A 23,655-nucleotide genomic window follows, 5' to 3' on the forward strand; every position below is an offset into this window, starting at 1 on the left:
CTGAAGTGACAACTGAGCACATTCTTTTAAGTAACAGTGGCATTTTATCTGGATTTTAACACACCAGTCTAACCATGCAAAGTGTTACCAGTAATCAAACCTGAAAATAGTAAGCATGTATTTTGGCAAGGCATTTTATTATGATGTCAAATCTTTTTTGTTAGCAGTCAGTCATTGAAAACAATCTGTACACATCTAATTTAGTCAACAAAAATAGTTGTACAGCTTTAAGCGATGTGCCCCATTTGCGTAACTCATTTTGCTCTGAACTGATGCTTTTCATTGTTTAAATCCTCACATAAACAATTACCAGTTTTAACATATATTAAGTAAGATTATGTTCTTCTCTCAAAAGTACAAAAAATAACACTTTAAATATACAGTGGCTCCTAAGCTTAGACAGAATCCTGTCAGGAAGAGAGTTTTGCACTTCAATAGACAGTGCCTTCAACAACAAGAGCTCTTCAAAGTGCTTGGCAGAGTGTGTGAACACTATCCCCACTTACTAGATGATGAAAAAAGGCACAGAGGTCAACTACCTCGCCCACAGTCACACAGAAAGTGAGTGGTAGAACTAACAGAGCAGAATTCGGGGGTTTCAGTTCTCCAGTGTAACCGTCACATCTCATTGCCACTATTCAAGTGCAATCGCTTAAACATTTATGAGGAGCAAAACTTGTACAGCACACAGTAAACAGAAGGGAAGATTCAGGGCGGTTAAAGGCTGCGACAGTTTCAACCCAAACCAAAGGAATTTGGTAGTCAGTAACTCATAATGCACTTCAGGGAATGATTACATAGAGAATGATACATTAACCTGCAGAGAGAAAGCTCATTAAATGTAAGACATATGGTGTTAGCTTTGCAAAAAGTACTGGTTGTCTTAAGCTTGACAGTAGCTCAGGCATGTTAAGTTTGTCAGAGAAGTGGTTACTTCCTGTTCAGCAGATGTCCTAAACTTTGTTCTCCTACAAGCAAGGTGAACTTTTCTGGAGAGTCACACAGAAATGCAAATAAGGGCTAAATATCTCCTCAGTAGGCAGAGATGTGTATGAGGCACAAACACCCACATTAACTGCTTGTGAGGTATGGACTAAGTGGTAAAGAAATACCAATCCGGAAAAACAAAATAGTCTAAAATAAATATGGTTAAGAAAACTGAGTCACTCATCTAAAATCACCAAGAAATGCATCTTTGGATAGCTTATGTTGCAAAAAGGAAGTGTGATGCATGTAATCCCTGCTTGGATGAGAAGCATTCTCTGGCCTAGCCCTCTGCTGACAAGCATTTCAGAAAGCCTGTGCTTGGACAGGATGCTCATGAGACGACTCATTTACTGATAGAGGCTGCTGATGGGATTCAGAAACAGGTACACTTTGATTCTGTTCTTCCCTGACTTGATGGGAAGGAACTGTATCTTGGCTAGAGTGAGATTGCTGACTTGATTCCTGAGCCAGCTGCACGTGCTGAGCTGGATGTGAAGATCCCGCTAAGTGGATTTGTTCATTTTGTCCCTGATGAGCATGGAGATGTTCTAGTGCTTCCTTGGAAAGAGTGATGACATGCATTTGTTCAGGTTGGGCAGCCTCTATTTGGTTTGCAATCATATTGATACTTTGGATTTGCTCTGTCTGCTCCTGCTGAGCTGAAAGCAACAAGTTTTGCAGCTGCTGTGGTGGCTGCGCGAGCAGCGCGAGGTTCGCAGCCTGCTCTGTCGTCATGCTGGGGGCATTTTCTGCAGTCACAATACTGATGCCTTGATTGTGGCTGGGCATGAAGTTGATGTTGTGAACTGCGTCCGTAACCAGCAGCTGAATTTCCTGCCCTCCGGAGGTGGCAAGTTGGTACTGCTGCAGCTGGAGAATGTTTCTCAGTTCTTCCGGATGAGTGTTGGTGCTCGGGACAGCACTGGCTTCCTGAAACTGCTTTTCCTTGCTGTGAATTTTCAAATGAGACTTCAGGTTGTCCAGACGGGCAAACTGCAAACTACATTCTGGGCAGGAGAAAGGCTTTTTGCCTGTGTGTAAGATACAGTGTCTTCTCTTAGCACTGGAATCAGAGAAGGATTTTCCACATATACCACAAGAATATGGCTTTTCTCCTCTGCAAAAGGAAAGAATTTGATCTCGTTAAAATATTCACTTTGACAATGCTGCTTTCTGAAACTTATTCTTTAATAAAATACTTAAATGATTACTTTGTTTTTCTGAATTTAAGTACTTAAAATGTAGTGGCATTAAAAACATCCTCTATTTGACCTCCTGATTATTTCTATTTGACTTCACAAACAGTACAATTAGTATATAGTCCAGAGCTACAGAGATAATTGCCTTCCTCTCATAAAACCAGAGGTACAAGCTCCGTGCTGCTAGGCCTTGACAAGAATGCAACAACTCTGCATAATTCTAAGCACTAACCATTTTAAGAACATTTATTAACAGTGCGGGCTTTAAAACAAAAAGAAGTGTCCAAATCCTAACTTGCTGCCTGCATCAAAAGGACAAGAAGTGTTACTGGAAATGTTTTCTTAGACAACAGTTTTCCAGTGATGTAAAATCTAACATGTCTTTACACAATGCATTGCACTGACAGGGGTAAAAGACAACTAATGCTATTACAGAGACAGGATGGCTCACAGGGTTAACAGGACACTGCTCCGATGACCCTGATACATCATGGCTACTGTTCTGCTCTCAAACTTACAGTAAAATTTTCACAAAAATAATGCAGAAGTAAGTACATTGTCAGTGAACAGACACAAAACTCCAAAGAAGACTCTTACAATATCTTGGCACATGAGTATTTAGCATTTCAGTCCTTTCCACTACCAACTTTTTGCTTACATAGATTAAGCAAAAATGGTAAGTTTTTAACTATCATTCAAACTGCAAACAAGTCCTGACCATTCTATAATTGAACAAGCACTACATGCAGGTTATAAAATTAGAAGTTACATTTTTAAAGAATGTAATGAAAATAAGACATACTTTACCTGTGAATTCTAATGTGGGTTTGAAGTGAACTTTTAGCCGTAAATGATTTGCCACAAATCTCACAAGTGAAGGGCTTCTCACCTATCAAAAAGAAATGGGACTTCACTTTTTAAATAGCACTTTTCATCAATACATTAAAAACATTTTGTATTTTACCATACACAGTATCAAGTGTGCACTGTTGGCTCCTCACGCTTCTGCCATGGGTCAGCACAGATATCCAAAACGGAATGAACTCACTAGTCAAAATGAGGGTATAACATTTTAAATGTACACCTCTAGCATTTCTCCCCTTTGAAGATGAAGAATTAGGTGATCCAAGCCCCCAAAGCAACAAAAAGCTGTACCTATGGCACAGATGTGGGTGTTCCACATGGAACAGAAATGCTTTGAAAAAGGCTGTCCCTGAACCCTGGCATTAATGCCAGGTTCACATGCAGCACCATGCAGATGAGTAAGCCCAAACTTCCAAAGCTGGAAAATGAATCCATTGTCTTAACAACTTGCCTGGCTTTCTACAAGGCTCCATGACACTAGGCCTATCATATCCTGGGAACACCAGTTAGAAAAATAAAATGTAAGTTTGTTTGGGGATTTTTTGTTTATTTGTTGGGGATTTTTTTTAGTGCATTTGGAATTTTGATGTCTAATTGAGTAGAAGCAGAGAGGCCAAATTAAATGATAAGAAGGTTGACAAGAAGCAGATACTACCCAACCAAAGCAAATCCTAATTCACACCATAACAAATCCTTGTTGCATTGAGGTTCCTTAAGACACCAGACACAAGAATTCAGATCGCCACTGTGGTAATTCACACCATCAAAGCACATCAAACCCAGGGATTGGGCAGCAGCCAGTTTCCAAGGAAGCTTCACATTTAGCATAGAACTGCAATGCTTACCAGCCTTCGTGTGGCTTTGGAGGGCATGGATAAAGGATGAGAGAACAAGAAACATTTGTCAGAAGGGACCTCTGATCATCCAGTCCCAGCCTGCTACTGAAAACAGGAGTAACTTACCAAGTAGACTGTATTTTTATTACACAGTGTTACCAAACTGCTGCTGCTGCCAAAGGAGAACAGTTTTATCCATGTTAACACCTGTCCCCCAAATGCCTTGGAATTTTACTTTGCTTTTGAGATGGGACAGATCAATTATTATTTCTACATAATTAATATTGGTATCTTGCCTGTCTTTTCTAGAAGTAAAATATATTGCAAGCCAGTTTCTGCTAAACTCAGCTTAGCTCATATATTTTTGCAACTTACCTTCCTAGTAAGTTTCCTCTTCTCATTTCCCATACCAAACTCTTTCCCACTACATTTAGAGAGCTGTATCAGCCTCAGATACAAAACTCGTGTGTGTCAACACTGTGTTCTCCTCAATACAAAACCATGTAAGTATTACAAGCTAACACTATTCTGGATAACCAAAAACTCCCAGAAGCACAAGTTTCGACCTTAGCATATCCCAGAAAATTTAAAGCTGTGTTATTTTCACTGAGAAAAGAAGAGGGAATGAACAATATAAAGTATACTCGAGACTGAGTTATGTATTACAATTGCAAGCAACATGTTTAAGAATAATTCAATTTTGTGAGGAAACAATTTTATGAGGAAACAATGTTTCTAGTTACATTCAAAGACAAAATTATTCACACGTCACCTTATGAACTTACCCTTCAAAGGAAAGTATTTTACAAAGTTTATGCCTTGGTATTATGAGAGGATAGATCAACATTTTTATCTCTGTTATCCAGTGATTCATTACCAGCTTGCCCTCTAAATCTCTTAAAACACTCTCTGACACACTTGCATTAAATCATCCCTCTCAGCCCATCTCCTCTCAACATCTGGTTTATGACTGCACAATAAAAAGATAAATGGAAATAATTATTTTTCTGGTCACAGCACTTTTCATAAGCACCCATCCCTCACAGAGGTGTCCAACTCATTTAGGAGACACACTTTCTGTTACTTGTCAGCTCACTGCAAGCCAGATACGTGCTGGATACAGCTCTCCCGACATTCCTGAATTCCCAGTCCAGGATTCTATCACAGGAAAGCTAACTGGCATTTTCTGCAGAAGGTTTTATAAAACTGGGGAAAAAGCCCTCTTCCTGTAATAGGCACTGCTTATGTGCTGCTGAAACACAAGCTCTTTTGTGCTCCTGCATTCTTGATGTCAAATCTCTTCGTTAGCAACACAGGCACCATTACATACAAGTAGAGCAGAACTTCATTCCACAGAGACAAATGTAATTTGCCTAACATTGTTTTGTCCATGTAACTTCAAGAAAAAACAAACCACAAAGCCCACAAAACCCGAAGTACAACATTACCTGTATGTGTTCTTAGATGTTTCTTTAGCTGAGCTGCATCCATGAATTTGCGACGACACTGGTTACACTCCGGCAGTGAACGGCCTTGTCGCAATAACAAAAAAAGTGTCAGTGCATAAGTGATCCCCTGTATCTCTTCAGTGATCTTTGTTAAAGCACTTTCCTGTAAAATAACCACTTTGATATAATATAGAGATAAAACAAAAGGTGATTCACTGCCTCCTCACTATCTTAACTGTCACACTCCTATCTCTCAATTTAATATTACCACAGGAAAAGAGGGGACTGACACCTGCTCCTGCCCAAAAACACCTTCTCTTAAAGCTTTGTAAATTCTGATTTTCTCCACCACGTCCTCTGTCTGTAGCTCCATCCTGTTCCAGAAGTGAGGAAGACACTTCCTAAAGCTTGTTTGCCATTACTAGTCCAAACTAGTAGACAACTACAATGCAATTTGCACACCAGGCAGCAGACACAATCATTTATACAATTCCCAGCTTTTATGTAGCATTGACAGCAGGGCTAAAATAATCACGTTGTATGTCAAATACAGTGTAACTAATTTTTAATCATCATAAGAGCCCTTCTCAATTAAATATTTTTCTACATATTCCATTTACTATACACCATGTTGTTTTTTTCACCCTATCCACTGTTACATCAAGATAGGACACATCAAGGTAGCAGAGACTAAATACATCACTGAGGAAGAACTTCCAGCCTAAGTCAATCTTTAGGAAGACAAATCAGTATGGACTGTAAGCCAGGTCCTCAACCCAAACTTCTTATACCTGTGTGTACTCGATAGTGGCTCTTGAGCTGTCTCTTTTGGCTGAAGTACTTCCCACACTGATCACACGTAAAAGCCTTCTGCCCTGTAGAGAAAATCACTTATTAAAACGTAAGCCACGTCCGAAACAAGTGTAAGGAAATAAATAAAATACACAAGCCAGCCCACACCAGACAGAGCAGAAGTACCTTTTTCTCAGAAAGGCAAATTCTTGGAGCAGAGTGCTACATTTGCCTTGAAGTATTTACCTGAATGTAGGCTCATGTGCTCCAGAAGGGAATGCTTTGTTGTCAGAGCCTTACTGCAGACAGTGCACGTGTACGGCCGTTCCCCAGTGTGCATCCGCTCATGGACTTGAAGAGAATGCTTCTGGGAAAAGCCTTTGCCACACTCACTACACTTAAAAGGGCGCTCCCCTGAAAGCAAAAGATGACATTTTTAGGCATAAATGCATCATTTCTCACTAGATATTCTAAGCTGATAGTGAGATGCACTGCAATGTTGTAGCTACTGAAAAAGTTACTCTTGATTAGTGGTAAAGAGACAAGCTTCACACAGGAATAAAATAATTCTTTAGCTACTGTTATTATATAACTATTTTCTATATAATTCAGTGCTTAAACAGTGAAATTATTAATTACTGAAATCAAGGTGAGACATAGAAGTTCTGAGATCTGCTGACAAGAATAAAACAGCAAGCACAGAAGACACACTGTAATTTGGATCAGCATGCTATTTTGGATATTCTTGCTGTAGTCAACAACCACCAATTCAACAGTCACTTGCATTTGGCAACATCACTAAACCCTAACCTAAAAGCAGCAGTCTCTGAAGGCCTACCTGTATGACTTCGCTGGTGAATAGCCAAGAAGTGATTATACTTAAATACTTTGCCACAGTCTTTACAGCGAGCTTCAGAACCTGCACGTTTTCTTTTTCCATCAGTTCTCTTTGCCAGTCCTTTCTCATCCTCATCCCCAAGAAGTTTATAATCTTTTAGTTTGATTGACCTCCTTATTCTACGTTTGCTGTAACGGCTCTGAGTGCCCTGTATTCCTTCAGATTTGGGATCATAATTTTCATCTTTCTCAGCTGACAGATCAACAGCAGCCTCTGAGCCACAAGCAGGTTCAGTTTCTTCTCCATCTTTTCTCACTGAAGCCTGTTCACTGGCAACTGTTTCTTCTAATTCAGTGTCTTTTTTCATAAAATTTTGCTTATTTTGCACGGAGTTGTTCTCTCTCAGCTGCCCATCTTCGGCAGAATTTGCTCCTGATTCTTCTTCTTCTTGGACGACCTTGATTTTCCTTGGTCGCCCCCGTTTTCGCTTCGGTGGATCATTGTTTTTCCTGTCACTTGCAACAACAGAGGCTCCACTGTCAGCTGGAGCTGGCAATGCACTACCTGGGCTGCGGCTTTCCAGGTAGTCTGTGCAGGCCCATACCAAGTCAGTCACTTTCAGCAGCTGTGCAGTAGCCAGGATTTGTTCTGTGCTTTTCTCACTGGCACAGAGACAACCAGTGTAGATAAATTCTAGCAGAACTCCAAAGGTGTCTGCAACCATTCCCTCCAACATGTAGATTGACTGCCCTATTTCACCCTCATTTACAAACATCATTGAGAAGTATTCGCTGCTAGCAGCCAGCAAAGCTTTATGGGCTCTGAATTGCACATTCTCCACTATCAGAGTAATGTCACAAAGAAAATCCTTTTTCCTTTGTTCCTCAAAATTAGCCAAAATGGTATCTTTGTGAGCTTTGGAGTGGATGATGACCAGTTTCTCAGAAGGATCAGTTGTTTCTTCCATTTTAATGATGAATATTAAAGGAGGTGCCTAGAAAAACAGAATAGCTTTAGTAAAGAATTAACAGTCAGCATTATAAGACACCATGTATCATTTGTTATACCAGTAACAGAGTTCAAGAGTTTCTGAAACAATTCTGAATCCTCCGAACTTCTGAAAAATCAACACTACTGCTGACAGAGAATTTCTTCAAGAAGTATTTTTAAAGCCTATGAAATGGTTACAGATAATTTCTTAGATCAGAATAACTGTCTATCCTTTTTTCATCTCTGATGTACTGTGAACTGTGTATTATCTAAAAAAATTGCTACCCTATCTTCTGAAACTAAAACAATCAGACAAAAAGAACTCCTTATTCACAGCTCCAGTACAGCAGTGGATTTGCATGGCAAGGTTTTGGTAGCAGGGCAGCTACAGGGGTGGCTTCTGTGAGAAGCTGCCAGAAGCTTCCCCCGTGTCCTACAGAGCTGACACCAGCCGGCTCCAAGACAGACCCACCACTGGCCAAGGCTGAGCCCATCAGCCAATGGTGGTAGTACCTCTGGGATAACAGATTTAAGAAGGGGGAAAGAAACCTGCACAACTGCAGCTGGAGAGAGGAGTGAGAATACATGGGAACAGCAGCCCTGCAGACACCAAGGTCAGTGGAGAAGGAGGGGAGGAGGTGCTCCAGGTGCCAGAGCAGAGATTCCCCCACAGCCCCTGGTGCAGACCATGGTGAGGCAGCTGTGCCCCTGGAGCCCATGGAGGTCCATGGTGGAGCACAGATCCACCTGCAGCCCTGGAGGACCCCACACCAGAGCAGGTGGATGATGCCTGAAAGAGGCTGGGAGCCTGTGGGAAGCCTGTGCTGGGGCAGGCTCCTGGCAGGACCTATGGCCTCATGGAGAAAGGAGCCCACACTGAAATGGGTCTGCTGGCAGGACTTGTGACCCCAGGGAGGACCCACACTGGAGCAGACTGGTCCTGAAGGACTGCACCTGTAGAAGGGATCCAAGCTGGAACATTTTGTGAAGAACTGCAGCCCATGGGAAGGACTCAGGCTAAAGGAGTTCATGGAGGAAGGACTGTCTCCTGTGGAAGTGACCCCACACTGGAGCAGGTGAAGAGTGACAGGAATCAAAGAAGCATCCAAGACAATGTGCCATGAACTGACTGCAGCCCCCATTCTCCATCCCCCGGCACTGCTGGGGGGAGGAGGTAGAGAAAACTGGGACTAAAGCTGAGCCTGGAAAGCAGGGAGAGGTGGGGTGAGCTGTTTGAAGATTCAGGTTTATTTCTCAGTATCCAACAGTTATCTCATGGGTAAAAAGTAATTTCCTCAAGTCAAGTCTGTTTTGCCTCAGCCGGAAACTGCTGAATGATCTCTCTCTGTCCTTATCTCAACCCATGAGCTTTTACTATATTCTCTGTCCCCTGTCCACCTGAGGAGGGGAGTGATGGAGTGGCTCTGGTGGGCACCTGGTGTCCAGCCAGCATCAACCCACCACACTAGAAACAAAAAGGTCAACTGCAGTTTGATCAGTGCAGATTATTCAGGGTCAAGGCTAGGAAATTTTGTAATAAATGACAAAACTTCACTGATATCAATGTGGCAGGACTTCATGACTTCTTTTACCCCCATCTATCCTTCTGAAAATGTCTCTTTTGTAACATTTTACCTTACTAAGCTTCAGCCTAAGAAGGTAGGCAATACAAACAGAAAAACAGCAGTGTTTTGAAGGGTTCTGTCTAATATAGGGTTCATTAAGGTATCTATTAATGATCAATTTGACTTGCTAAGCTTCTTCAATAGTAAATTTGGAAAAATTAATAACAAACAGAAAAAAAATCCAGCAACTTCAGAAGAATCCACCAAATATTATGGAAATGCCCAAAATGTCCCATTTACAACTAGCCAAAGATAAAATAGATTAGCTACCTGTTATCCTAATTTATACAAGTGTCATATTAAACACATATAAATTAGCATGTTTGTATTTAGTTACTGCAACAGTTTCAATCACCTGAACAAATGTTCCATGAAACAACAGATACTACCTACAGATGACACCTAAATGCTACTGAGGTGGTGAAAAAGGGATTCTTTAGCCCTAATCATCTACCAAATAGTTCACGACAGGGTCAAATTGTTTTATTTGGGAGCTTTCATTTCGGGAGCATGTGAGCCTGATGTTTGTTGCTGCAGCACCTTAAAGCACAGCTGCAGGTGTGATCCAATCTGCCTTATTGTGCATTACAAGAATTCCTGAAGAGCTGCTGTCAACTCTGCCTGCAGGCATCCCCTAAGATCCACACGTGTTAAGGACAAGACAGTGGGTGTTTTGTGAGCTCTGATCATAGAAAGGACTTCGGTGTTTAACCAGGAGCTCACAGCATTACTATTTTGACTGCAAAATCCAAAACAGCCGCCTTCCCTAAAAAAACCTCACCATTATAGAGCGAGGCAGTACTCAAGCAGGAGGCCCCACGCTGCCGGCCGTGCGTTCGGATACACACTCCGGTCCAGCCGTGGAAGGGCTCAGGAGCTGCCGCGAGGTGAGCCCGGGGGGCAGCGCACGGCCCGGGGCTGGGCCTCGACACGGGCACGGCCAAGGGCACCGCGCGGGTCGCCGCCCCCCGCGCACCGTGTGAGCCCCGAGCTCGGTTCGGGCCGCCCCTCGGGGAAGGCCGCTCGTCCCTCGCGGGGCAGGGAGGGGGCGCTGCCCCACGAGAGCCGCGGGCCCGGGTGCCCCGGCCTGGCTGCCGCCCGCCCTGCCCCAGCACTCACCGCTCACCGCCGGCCCCGCTACGCCGCCGCTGCACTTCCGGGCGGGGGCTCGCGCCGCGCCTGCGCTGCCGCAATGAGCGCCACGCGGGCGGGACTTGGAGCCACGGAATCACAGAACGTCCTGGGCTGGAAGGGATCCCTTTCTAGCCCCCGGCCTCCCCAGGACAGCTCCCAAAATCACACCATGTTGCCAAACGCTTCTCTTAACTCTCTCAGGCTGGTGCTGTGACCACTTCCCTGGAGAGCCTGTTCTAGTGCCCAACCACCCTCTGGGTGAGGAACCTTTTCCTAAACTAATCCTCCCCTGACACAACTTCAGGGCATTCCCTTGGGTCCTGTCACTGGTCTCCACAGGGAAGACATCAGTGTCTGCCCCTCCTCTTCCCCTCCTCTTCCCCTCACGAGGAATTGAAGACTGCAATGAGGTTTCCTCTCAGTTTCTTCCAGGCTGAACAGACCAAGTGACCTTAGCCGCTCCTTACAACAGCTTTCCCTCAAGGCCCTTCACTCTCGTCACAGCCTTCCTTTGGACGCTCTCAAGTAGCTTTGTATCTCTCAAATTCAGACAAAATATTTTATTTCTAAGATTTCATGGTTAAAAAACTGGCCTGAGAAAGTGTGATGTTCATGGACCACATTGCAGCCATGCTGGTGCCTGAAGGCAACACTCCACGTGTTAATCAGTGGAAATACAGGGTTCATACAAAAGTGGGGCGGGTGCCTTTCAGGGAAAGAAAAACCTGCAGTCTGTCATCAAGGCCAAGAGGCCGATCTCTTAGGTCCTTATAGGGGCCCATCATGGCAGTCCCCAGGTAAGGGATGAGTTGGCAGTGCTCCATGAACTGCAACAGCTTCTTCCTGTACATCTGCCGCACTGGCTCTGAGCTCCGGGGGTTGTGTGCTGCAAGAAGTTAAGCAGCATGTTAGTGTCCCCTGTAAACTTTGTGGAATTACATTACAGAAATTTTCAAAGGGACCAAGTCTACCCCTGTTAGCATTACCCGTGGTACAGATAAACACCTTACCTGTTGGTGCCAAGCCAAAAAGATAAAGTCTGGTATTTCAGAAACTTTCTGACTCCAGAAGAGTCATAATCAGAAAGATCGGGCTTTTGTAAAAGAAGACACAACAACATACTCAGCTGTTGTCAACTTCCCATTTCTCAGACTGTGAGATGCTGGTGAAACTCCAGGCAGTGACAAATTTAGGCAGTGTGGCACACAACCTGAAGTGGCACAGCCTGAGGATAGCCCAGGCCTGGCATGGCTGGCGCTGGGCTGCTGTGTCCTTGGCACGGCTGTTCCATGACCTAAATGCTTTGCCCATACAAGGGCATATGTCATACAAGGAAGTCAGGTTTGATAAGCAGGACTGTGACCAACATGGCTTCATGAGAGGAAAGTCCTGCTTATCAAACCTGACTTCCTTGTATGACAAGGAAATAACCCACCTAGTTGACCAAGGGAAGTGAGTTGATGTAATCTTTTTGAATTTCAGTAAAGCTTTCAAACTCTTTCACAGGATCCTTCTGGACAAAATGTCAGGCACAGAGCTGGATAAACACATGGGAGAGCAACTGGCTCACCAGTCAGACACAAAGGCTTACAGGGAATGTGGTGACATCAGACTGGTGACCTGTTACTGATGGGGTTCCCACAGGGCTCCATTCTCAGTCCTGTGCTCTTGAACATCTTCATAAATGACTTGGTTGTAAGACTGGAAGGGAAACTAAGCAAGGTCACAGATGATACAAAACTGGGAGGAGCTGTTGACTCCCTTGAGGGCTGGGAGGCCCTGCAGAGAGACCTTGGCAAGTTAGAGGACTGGGCAATCACCAACCATGTCAGATTCAACAAGGGAAAGTACTGGATTCTGCATCCAGGATGGGACAATGCTGGATGTATGGACAGACTGGGGAATGAGAGGCTGGAAAGCAGTGCTGTGGAAAGGGACCCGGGGCTCCTGGTCAATGGCAAGTTGAACATGAGTCAGCTGTGCCCTGGCAGCCAGGAGGGCCAACAATGTCCTGGGGGCATCAGGCACAGCATCGCCAGCCAGGCAAGGGAGGGGATTGTCCTGCTCTGCTCTGCACTGGGGCAGCCTCACCTCCAGTGCTGGGGGCAGTCTGGGGTGCCACAATGTAAGAAAGACATTAAGCTATTGGAGAGTGTCCAAAGGTGAAGGCCCTTGAGGGGAAGCCGTACGAGGAGCAGCTGAGGGCACTTGGTCTGTTCAGCCTGTAAGAAACTGAGATGAGACCTCACTGCAGTCTTCAATGCCCTCCTCAGGGGAAGAAGAGGGGCAGGCACTGATCTCTTCCCTGTGGAGACCAGTGACAGGACGTGAGGGAATGACCTGAAGTTGTGTCAGGGGAGGGTTAGGTTGGGTATCAGGAAAAGGTTCTTCACTGGGTTGAGTGCCCACAGTGGTTGGGTACTGGCACAGGCCCCCCAGGGAAGTGGTCACAGCACCAAGCCTGACAGAGTTCAAGAAGCGTTTGGACAAATGCCCTCCAGGACATGGTGATTCTTGGGGATGGTCCTGTGCAGGGCCAGGAATTGGACTCGATCCTTGTGGGTCCCTTCCAACACAGCTTATTCTGTGATTCCATGATTCTGTGAAGAGCTGACCAGTAGTTCAGAGGAGGAAGGTTGGTTTCTCTCTGCCCTAAGCCCTATTTTGGCATACATAAGTATTGAGTGCGAGTCCTCAGAGTACAGTTTATTATTTTAATTCCTACCCTGAGGCAAAGGGGAAGGACTGAGCCAAATCATAACCATTTTTTTTCCCCTATGGACAGTATTTTATATCTCATTAAAAAAAACTGGACAGCATGAAGAACTATGCTATGAGACACTTCAGCCCACTAGCTTTAAACTGTAGACAGTTACATTTAACAGTTCTGAGAGATTTTTCAAGCATAGTGGTATACAGAGCTCTTACAGGAGTCTAGCATGAAGGACACTCAGTCACTCTAGTGATGTATGGTTTACTAGTCTCTTTCCAGGAACAAACCCCTCTGCATTTATGCTTGATCACCTGTATCTTCTCAGATACTGAAAGCAATCCAGTGTTGTGAGAAAAGCTGAAGGAGGAACTAAACCACTGCTTCTTCTCCCCTATTTAAATATGAGATTAGAGAATGATGTAAATTGAAGATGAGAAGGTTTAACTTCACATAGAAATAGGATTAAATAAATTTCCACGGGACTACAACATGAAGCACTTTGATCAAATTTTTTGATCAAGAATAGCGTGACTACTCTGAAGAGATGCACAGTAATAAATAATGCTGTATTTGCAGCAAATCACAGAATCACAGGATGGGTCAGGCTGGTAGGGGACCACAGTGGGTCGTCTGGTCCAACCTCCCTGCTCAAGCAGGGTCATCCCAGAGCACAGGGCACAGGATTGTGTCCAGAGTATTTCCAGTGATGAAGACTGCACAGCTTCTCTGGGCAATGTGTTCCAGTGCTTGGTCACATGAAAAGAGTTCTTCCTCATGTTCAAGTGATTTGTCAGTGCACAAGAATGCTGTATCTTAAAGCTGGAAGCAGTCCTACCCAGTGCTAGAAGAAGATAACTTGTTTTCCTGGATTCCTATGGTCGAACTGTTTGGGGCTGCATGAGGAGAAGAGATTTCTTCACTTGCATAACCTTTCTGGTTCATCATCCACTGCTAATAGTGATTTAATGTTGCAATATATGAGCAAAACACTCTTAGCATGGGCATCCTTATGTTAGCAAAGCTGTGCTAACAATAGAATGAAAACAGCCTTTGTGAATGAAGCAAACTACAGTATAAAAGCAGTTTGGTGGCTTAGGAACTGTACATTTATACAGGGGCTTACTATGTGCCTGCCCTGTTCAACAGTCTTCCTTAACAAAGCTATGCTAGCAAAAAAATCTGTGATAGTTCAAGAAAATTCTGGAAGGCTCTGGAAATTACATGAGGAAACACAGGATGTGAAGAACTTAAAAAAAATAATTAAGATTGGTATTATCTAAAAGAATAAGTAAAAATGTAAAATATGAAAGGCCAGGTGAAATTCACCCAGTGAAGACGTTGGTTTATAGAAGACAAAACTGGTGGGTTGAAAGAAATGGCAGTCTTGCTCCCGAAATCTCCAGCAGTACTGGAAACCAGCCCAAAGCTATAGCAAAGCTGCAAACAAGGATATTGAAATTGAGAAAGCTGGCACTAGTTAAACTGATTGCAAACTATTAAAGGCTATTATCTGCAACTGATATCTCCAGCTGAAAAAAACCCAAACAGAAATTCTAAGAAATAGCAAAGATGAACACCAGTTGGCTATCTATATTGTATCAGAGGACTTACATAATTTCTGTAGTTATTTTTACAGCATGCTATTTTATACATTACCTTTTAAGTGGAAGGAGACAAAAAGCAGAGCAGTTTCTTTCACACTTAGGAATGGATACTTTGGCTTAAGGCTGCCGACTTCATGGAGAGCTTTTATTAGAGAAGTTGCTACTCCCTAAAGAAATAAAACAGGTTTAAAAGACCATTACAGAAATCTGGAACAATGCCTTATCCTGTTGTAACGAAGATTTAACAATACAGGATGATACCTAAGCTGGTGAATAGTAGAAGAGAACAAATTAGCATAAAATAGGAGGGCTGTGACCATGAATAATTTTTTTATTTATTCATGTGTCAAAGTGTTACAAACTACTCCTAAATTTTTCCAGGTAAGCTTGTGTCTCTGCTGGTGTTAAAAATCCAACCAAAATGTACTCTTACAAGATATGATAAACAACTAAGTCAGAAAATCTATCATATAATACTGCAGCTTATTATTCCCCCTTACAGTCTTGTATTTTTTCCATTAAAGCTACAAATATCTTATTATTTTAAGGCTTTTAAAAAATTTCTCTCAATTGTAACTACAAAATTTTCAATTTAATATAATTCCATTAATAAACATAAGACTCAAATGCATTAAAAATTTAAAAACCTGAGTGGGATATGCTATATGTCACAAAATCATATTTTAAAATAGAAAAGCAAAAACTGGCCTGTTCAAGGTATCCAGCCAAAGGAAGTGTAGTTAGTAGCATTGGCTCTTGTTTTGGAGGGAGTTTATGGGGAAGCTTCAGATTCCAGTACTTCTCTGGTAATCTAACCAGATAAAAAGTAAGCAGTAAGAACTTTTAAGATGTATAAACAGTGACATGATTAAAGATTAAAATGCAGTTAGTGTATTCACCTCATAAACTTCTGAAGTTTTTCTTCACTTTCAAAAATATATACCTTATCTTGGTATTTTGCTGCATACTCAATGTTGCCAGGCACCAAAGCTTTATATCTGAAGAGATGGAGCAAGAATTATTCATTCACAGAAAACATAAAACATAGTTTGTGTGGTGTAAATTCATGAGCTACTGGCAGGCTTCTGGTAATTTAACAAGTGTGGCAACTACAAAAAAATAGCAATTGGATCATCCAAGTTTCCACTACATGATTGACAGTACAAGGTTCAAAATCTGATAGAATCTCTGCCTCAAAATCTGCTTATTAAGGAACTTCTACAGTGCTTCTTTAGACCTCCATTTAAAATGCCAATCATAGTTGTTCAGGAGATTAAGAAAGGATAACATAGAATTGGCTATTATGGTTCCCCTCTGATGAGAAATTCTTGCACACTGAGGAAATCTGTATGACTTTATGGTGGAGCTTTATGGATCTTCTACAAAAATCATAATAGCTAGTTTTGCAGCTACTAGGGATTTATGAGATTTCTTTGAACCTTTAAAGTCTTATGATAGAGAATTCAAACTATATCTGTCCATATTCATCATGAAAGACACCAAGCCAACACAGATCCTTGTAGAACCTGTAGCCATGGAAGTATTAAAACGTGATTTTATATTGATTTCCAAAGCCACAGGCACAATACAGAGAACTGTAATTGCTTTTCCTGTCCAAACCCTAAACACTACTAAAAAGTACTTCGAAAATGTTTCCTCATTAATGTATTAATATAGGACACATAGTCTGTAATTCAGATTATGAAAACTCTAGTGACATACCTCTGTTTTCCATCTAGGTAAGTGACTGGGCAGTATCCCTGCATTTCAGCCTTTACAGGGAATAAGGCCTTCACTTCTGCCACAGTCAGTTTCTTTGGTAGCATATGTGGGGGTGGGAGAGGGTGAGATGCTAGTGATGACACATAAACCTCTGGTCTGCTCAAGAATTTCTGTAGAAAAAGAGATATTTTTATCATGAAAGAAGCACTGTAGGACTGTTAGTCAGACTCCAGAGGACTGGTTCACACAATTTAGAGGCCTGGTTTTTGTACAATGCAACAATGTGTTGGCACTGCTGCTACTCTTGGGTAATTTCTTTTTCAACCTACTCTCAGTTGAAATAGTCACTATCCACCCACCATCCATCACTATCCACTGCTGTCATAAGCCACTTTCTAACCCAGTCCCCCAAAACAGATGGAGAAAGGAGAAAGTTATTGTTTTCAAACTAATGTTTGATCTGTGACAATTTGTAAGATGAGCTTTAGTTTAATGGTGTCTGTGCTGCATTTTGTCTGCCGAGATGTTTGACAGCAGAAGCTTGCAGAACAAAAGCTTGAATGCTAACAACAGTGGTCTAATTCAAGTTGCATATTACCTATTTCTGTATGGAATCAAAGAATCTAAGCAACAATGTGCCCTCTTCCCATAATCCCGTCCTTTTTGACCTGCTTTTTAACACCTACTTCCAGTTCTTCCTGTGAAGCCATTTTGTAATAGTGCCCTTGAAATTCTGCAGCAAACTCCAGCGAGGAACTCACAGAGCAGTCAACCAGTTCACCTTTCTCTGCAAGGCTGACGGGACAGTACTGTCCACACTCCCCCAGCCGATCCTGCAGCTCCTTGGGAGTGATGCATAAGTCAGCAATGTTGGCTGCTTTTCCTGTTGATGAGAGCAATTAATGATAATGTTTTATTTATGAGAGACATAGAAACATCAAACAATTCTACTCAGGAATGCTACAGTTTAGAAGGTAATTCATACTTCGAAAATTATATCAGATAATGAGAACTAAAACAGCAATTTGATAATAAAATGAAGTTGCAAGTCATTTTACTAATTAATTCTAATAACATTTTTGTAGCATTTAAGAAATAATTAATAATGATGTGGGATACTCTGCATGCTCAGCTTATTAGTCTATGTTGTTCTTCTTCTTATTTATGATTTACTGTTTCACTCCTTTATGTTACTAAGGAACATTTCAGCTATTATTTTATTTCTTTTCATTGGTGAAAAAGAGTACAAGGTGTGATGAAAACCTCCCCTTTATTTATCCATATTTTGCAAATGCTACAGTCTATCTGAAGGAAATATATTCAAAATCTTGAATAAAATGTCATCTCAAACCCGAATTACTTAAAAAGCACGCTTTTCAAGCTTGATGTGAAAAAGTTAAATGTATTTTATTATTTTTGATTATGACTCCGATTTTTAAGATGGGTGCAGCCACAGAGCTGTAAAAGTTAAATCCAAAAGGTGGATATAAGATAAGGAAGTCTGTTTGCCCTTCAGAGGAATTCTAGTTAAATAGTACAGATATGTTTAAAAAGTATATTTAATCCTGACCAATGCTGACACACAAAAGGTCAAGTGGGAACTGCGCCATTTTAGAATAAAGTGGTTTTCTTCCCAAAGCACAGAAATTAACTCAGATGGCATAATTAAGCTTATTTCTGGATTTTAAATTAACATCTTCCCTCTTCCTTCCTCTTCCTTCACTAACACTAAAGTGAAGCTGCAAGTTAGAGTTGCCCTTGTATACTTTGGGGTACTCTTTGTGATTCACCACCCCGTGTTGCCAAATCTACCATGGACCAAAGACTCTGACTTCCTTTAGCAGATTTCTGTTACCCTGTTCTCTGGAGGATGGCCTCAGACTGCCCTGTAGTTGGCTTTGTCTTCATTCTTTTCAAGAGATCTCTTCAAGATCTCTGCAGATGAGACTGAAGAATTTAAGGGTATGTATGTGCCCAAGAATTAGCCTCATCCAAAGAAAGGTGAAGTTGTCATGCACATAGTACACTGCTTTTTAAAGAAACAAATATTCTGGGAAACTTTGTTTTTCTTTTACCTTCTCTTATTCTTTCCAGGTATATCTGGATTTGTTTAACAACCACTTGAACTTCCTGCTGAACTTTGTTCCAGACCTTCCACTTGCTATGTTCAGCGTCAATCACACACCAGTTCTGATGTTCCTTTATATAGTAAGTTCTAATATCATCAATGTCCTGTTTATAGCAGGAATTTTTAATAGCTAGAATCTGTGAGCTGTCATGTTCAGGATAGGGAGGTCTAAAGACAATGAAAAATAACTGAGTTAAATCTCAAGATTAGATAATTTCATTGAATTTCAGGTCTAAGTTCTAGAGCACTATAAATTCTTTTTACAAAATTCTGCTTATTTGACACTGTAGAACATATTTGAGAAATACAAATTTCTTATTGAGAATATTACCAGCTACATGTGAAAAGCAGTGTACTTACGATCAGTTCTGTTCAAAAACAAAGAACAAACCTTTTTCTGTTTATGTGCCAAATACAACTCAATAATTATTTTGCAAAGGATTTAGATGTATCAGCACATATTACCTAACACACACTACAAATACACCATTAAATGGTACCCTGATATTGCACATTTGATTTGTACTCAAGCCTATGAAATATAATTAGTTTGGTATTTAAAAGGAAGTTTAAAGTAAATACTTTCAAAAACACATCATTGATTTAATTTTTTGCAATGCAAATTGTCTTTAGTCTTTCAGTAAACAATTTAACATTGTACTGATTACTTGATAAAAAGAAAAGAGACAAAAAGAAAAGGACAAAATGAAAGAGGCATGCAATAATACTCCAAGCTATCTGGAACTTCTTAGAAACACTTCCTTTAATGAGAACCAGGTTCTTACACAATTTAATTTTAAGGTGAATGTTCTGTTCTTTTTCATTCTCTGTCTGCTTATAAACTACTTACTGTTCTTCCTCAGAAACAACCCACAGCTCTTTAAACAGAATATTTATCTTCTCAGAAAAACAAAGAAGGGAATGAACTGAATTTAAAGGCTTAGAACTCCTGAATTCTGTACATTACTAAATACGGATTATTTCCATATTTTTAAAAGAAGTCTAAGTCTTAAAAGAGAGCTTATTAGATGAAGTATCAATTTCTTTTATGATAATAATTGAATTGATGAAAAATAAATTTCAGCAGCAGAGAGAACTGGCAACATTTGTGATGTACAGTTTCATTAAAGCAGTTAAACTAAGCAGTGGATGCACAGCACTGCACATTTGTGATCTCAGTCATACAGTCGAGGGATCTGGCCAGAGCATGCCACAAACACCTTACATCCCTGTTTCTGGTCTACAGAAATCAAAGCATTAGAAAGGAGAGGGACTGGTTCCCATGTCTTTCATATGTGGAGTTCAGAGACAACTGGGTATAGCTCTGAGGCACACAAATAGAGATATTACAGTATCATGTAGAAACAACCAAATTCTATCAGGGAGTATCACTACCGGTTTGTGCTTTCCTTATCCAGCAGTGCTCTTCTGAACACTTCCTTTGCATCCATGTCTAATTCAAAGATTTTCAGTGGGATTATCTTGGTTGATTCCAAGAGATTTACGTGTTGTCTTGTTAGAGGATATCCATCAATTACAACTCTGCACACAAACAGAAACAGAAAAAAAGTTTTCCTAAGAAGTGAGTTTCCAATCAACCAGTAAGTATATTTCTAGTACATTTTCCACGGAAACAAAAGTCTACACCCATGCCATGAAGTTATCACTGCTCTCACATGAGAGGCACAGTCTTCACTTCTAAGAATTTAGAACCAAATTTTAAAAAATCAAGTAGGTAGAATAAGAAATAGTAATGAGAAAAGGAAATGCACAAAGGGCAAAAGGTAAGTTGATGGCTGTGACTTAAACAAATGGTGTACTTTAAAATTCTGACACATCAATCATTCAGAAATATCATTTTTACTTTGAGAAGTCTCCATGTAGATTGGGAGGAGCATTTTTTAAAGTGGTAAGTAAAATGATTTACTACAGTATTTGAAGAGTTTTTAAAATCATATTGAAGAAGAAATGCTTTTCACATATTAGGCAATACTGGAACAAAATACACGGAAACAATATTCCAGGATTTAACATGAAAGAGAAGATGAAAGAATTCTGATCTCAAGCACAAATAATTTTCAGATATTACTGCAGAATTGCCATTCTCTGTAACAATTCTCCTTTTTGGGGAGAGGAGTTGAATGTCCTGAAATACTGATGATAAAGCTTTTTAAGTCTGCCCAGTTTCAAAGGTGTTTGAGTGGTGGAGAAAGAGCCTAGGATCACATATGAATGAGGTGGAAAGACCCACTGGTTTCAATTCCTCCTTAATAACTTCAGTTGTTAACAAAACCAGAAAAAACTTGAACCAGCTTCCATGATCAGAGAGAATCAGGTGTGTCCAGCTTGGTTCTGGAGTTGGTGGGAAAGAGACCAAATGGTGGTTCTCAAAGGATAGTAGAAGATACTGGCTTATTGACTGAAATAAAAGTAACTGTCATAAAGTATATTACTTGGATTTACTGGAATATAGTTACTTGAAAATTGCAGCAAATTATGCTTCAGTCTCATTTCCCAGAGCAAGAGTAAAAAATCTCCTTTTGTACAGATTATTTTCTTAATGCAGAAACCACTGGTGTGTTTTAGTGAAATTGTTTTACAGCGATAACATGGGAATCCATGCCTGTGAAGGGACTGGCATGTCTTGCAGAAAACCCCAAAACCCCAAGAAGATTCTTACCCAGTAGCATTGTCCATGTGATTTAGCAGAGCCACATCTAGAGCCTGGATAGCCAATTCATCAGGTACGGTGAGTCCTTGGAGAAGGTGGGACTTTACCTTAAGAGCCAGCTCGCTCTCTGGCTGGTTGTTTATCACAAACCGGATGGCATCTCCTAAGGACAGGCGCAGGAATCCATAAACACTCACAAGTTTCTGGGCAACTGCAAAATATTTTGATTTCAAGTCACAACTTTTAAGGTTAGCAACATCACAATCTGGCATATGCACAGGGCATGTCCAGTGCACCAACACTATTCAGTTTATCACAAACCTCAGCAGATACAGTCAATATTATTACAGTGTGTTAGAAAAAATGCTTCCACTGCTGCTCCTTTTACAGAACAGCCCATCAGTGACATAATTTATCCAGGAAATGGGAAATATGGCAAAATTTCATCCTAAATATGAGATAATTTGAACCTGTCTCTTTTCTTCCTAACATCCTATTTTAATCATTAAACTATGGTTTAAAATTAATTTCCTCCTCCAGTAAAAGGCAAATACATGTGGATTGACAGAGTCATGGAGGAGGAAGGGGAGGGGAGAAGGATGGAAATCTAGGGTGTTTTTTTAATCTAGAAATTTGGAAACAGACTGGGGAGTGGGGAGTTTGGGGTCTTCGTCCTTGATCGTAGGAGTATTTCTCCATTCCACATTAGCTCATATTGACTGAAAAATATAAGAAACAATTAGAAAATAATAATAAATATTACAAGGGGTATAAATAGTGTTAAGTCCAGTTTTTCCAAGTGCAAGTCCAGGTCACTAACATCTTAAGGACCTGCGATAAAATTCAGATAGACAATGCATAAGTATCAGACTGTCAAATGAGACACTAGAGAATGTAACTAAAAGAATCTGTGTTCAGCAAGAAAAGCAGCAGTATTAATGGTTTATGATTTTTAGTAACAGTAAGGACAGATACACCTTCAGTCATTAAATAATGTTTTGCTTTATAGATAACTGCACATACCTGTAGTCTTTCCAGATTTTGGAGGTCCCACAATTGCAATTTTTACTGGCACAGATTGCTTAGGTTTCAGCTGACAAATATACCTGATGGGATTTGTCATAAATGTTTCTTTATTTTCTTTACTTGACAAGAAATAAATATATTGCCGATGGATTACTGGAAAGACTGCATTTCCATGCCTTTGTTGTGGCTTGATCACATCTCCTTTGCTTAGCTGTAGAATATACAAAATGAGAATCAGTTAATTAGGTTTGACAAAGCTTCTTCTTCCTCCATCCAAGAGAAGTGGCTTTACAGGCAGGTAGAGGAGTACCAACCATATGAGACAAACCATCAAAGCATTCTGAAATTTATACATATGGATATAATATTTTGTTCAAGTCTGAGAAACTTCCATACCTGCACTTCTTGTTCAAAAAGATGAAATAAACATTGAAGACAGAAAGAATACTTGTTATTTCCAGTAGGTGGTACCATAGCACTTTATGGCTGTCTAGATAGTATAGTCAGAGAAGTTTACCATAATACTTTTATGAATTTTCAAAGAATAAAGAGAATAATTTTATTTCTCACTGAATTAAACCCACCTACCTGCCTGACAGTAGAAAATACACTGAGAATATTGTATTCACCAGAAGTCATGTACAAATGAAGAAGACATAAAAGAATATCAATACTTACATTATGGTCGAGTGAAAAACCACAACAAGGTAAGCCAAAAAAGCTAATGGAAAAATACATGCACTGCTGATGAAATCTTTTCAAACACATCAGACAGCCCACTAAGAACTCTGCAGTGTTGATGGATCATTGACATACAAGAGATGCAATTGGCAGAAATAGTCACTGGAGTCATGCCAGATTAATTCCTTGCACCACTCTTCTCTAAGGAAGAACTTAGTCATGTCCCTCTTGCAGCCCTTCTTGGAAGAACTGCCTTAAAGTGCCAATAAAAGATGCTTTAAAACAAAATATCAACGTACGTAGAAAAAATTGCCCAGACCAGATGGCATTCACCTTGCTGTTCTGAAGGGACTCAGAAGTGTAATTCTTACTGAGTAATGTGTAACATTGGCCTTCC

At 40.8% G+C, this 23,655-nt stretch overlaps 2 protein-coding genes across 11 annotated transcripts in view; both read right to left on the reverse strand.

Annotated features, from left to right (window-relative positions):
• Window positions 1-118: 118 nt before the first annotated feature.
• On the reverse strand, window positions 119-11,029 carry ZBTB24 (zinc finger and BTB domain containing 24). 3 transcript variants are annotated; one of them, XM_048299590.1, is made up of 7 exons: window positions 10,699-11,029; window positions 6,965-7,958; window positions 6,373-6,540; window positions 6,126-6,209; window positions 5,335-5,418; window positions 2,994-3,075; window positions 119-2,104 (listed from the first exon to the last, which is right to left on the reverse strand). In XM_048299590.1, exons 2-7 carry the CDS (start codon window positions 7,929-7,931, stop codon window positions 1,291-1,293), a joined length of 2,199 nt encoding a protein of 732 aa, XP_048155547.1. In that variant the 5' UTR covers window positions 7,932-7,958; window positions 10,699-11,029; the 3' UTR covers window positions 119-1,290. The 3 variants fall into 3 exon arrangements, with proteins under 3 accessions (XP_048155547.1, XP_048155548.1, XP_048155549.1); XM_048299591.1 differs by lacking the exon at window positions 10,699-11,029 and adding an exon at window positions 3,896-3,909 and having other exon boundaries at window positions 1,865-2,104; XM_048299592.1 differs by lacking the exons at window positions 119-2,104; window positions 2,994-3,075; window positions 10,699-11,029 and having other exon boundaries at window positions 5,338-5,497.
• A 229-nt stretch (window positions 11,030-11,258) lies between these two features.
• Window positions 11,259-23,655, reverse strand: part of AK9 (adenylate kinase 9) — a 60,164-nt gene continuing 47,767 nt past the window's right edge. For 7 of the 8 annotated variants that reach the window (XM_048299583.1, XM_048299585.1, XM_048299584.1 and 4 more), the window contains 10 exons: window positions 22,575-22,788; window positions 21,561-21,762; window positions 20,276-20,422; window positions 18,828-19,048; window positions 17,439-17,635; window positions 16,753-16,922; window positions 15,930-16,028; window positions 15,739-15,841; window positions 15,083-15,197; window positions 11,259-11,599 (listed from right to left, as the gene is read on the reverse strand). In XM_048299583.1, coding sequence (XP_048155540.1) covers window positions 11,397-11,599; window positions 15,083-15,197; window positions 15,739-15,841; window positions 15,930-16,028; window positions 16,753-16,922; window positions 17,439-17,635; window positions 18,828-19,048; window positions 20,276-20,422; window positions 21,561-21,762; window positions 22,575-22,788 — 1,671 coding nt within the window. In that variant the 3' untranslated portion in view covers window positions 11,259-11,396. Of the gene's footprint in view, window positions 11,600-13,973; window positions 14,320-15,082; window positions 15,198-15,738; window positions 15,842-15,929; window positions 16,029-16,752; window positions 16,923-17,438; window positions 17,636-18,827; window positions 19,049-20,275; window positions 20,423-21,560; window positions 21,763-22,574; window positions 22,789-23,655 lie in introns of those variants that run through there. The other variant, XM_048299580.1, reaches the window with a different exon arrangement.

Source organism: Corvus hawaiiensis, chromosome 3, assembly GCF_020740725.1.
Source record: "Corvus hawaiiensis isolate bCorHaw1 chromosome 3, bCorHaw1.pri.cur, whole genome shotgun sequence".
NCBI lineage: Eukaryota > Metazoa > Chordata > Aves > Passeriformes > Corvidae > Corvus > Corvus hawaiiensis.

Bases quoted from the DNA above. Each gene is read 5' to 3' on its own strand.
- ZBTB24 (XM_048299590.1), bottom strand. From the start codon at position 7,931: ATGGAAGAAACAACTGATCCTTCTGAGAAACTGGTCATCATCCACTCC. The intron at 6,210-6,372 runs GTAAATACTTCA...TTTTCTCTACAG, and splicing joins GCACATGAGCCTACATTCAG to GGCAGAAGGCTTTTACGTGT. The intron at 5,419-6,125 runs GTATAAGAAGTT...TATTGCGACAAG, and splicing joins CCACTATCGAGTACACACAG to GCCGTTCACTGCCGGAGTGT.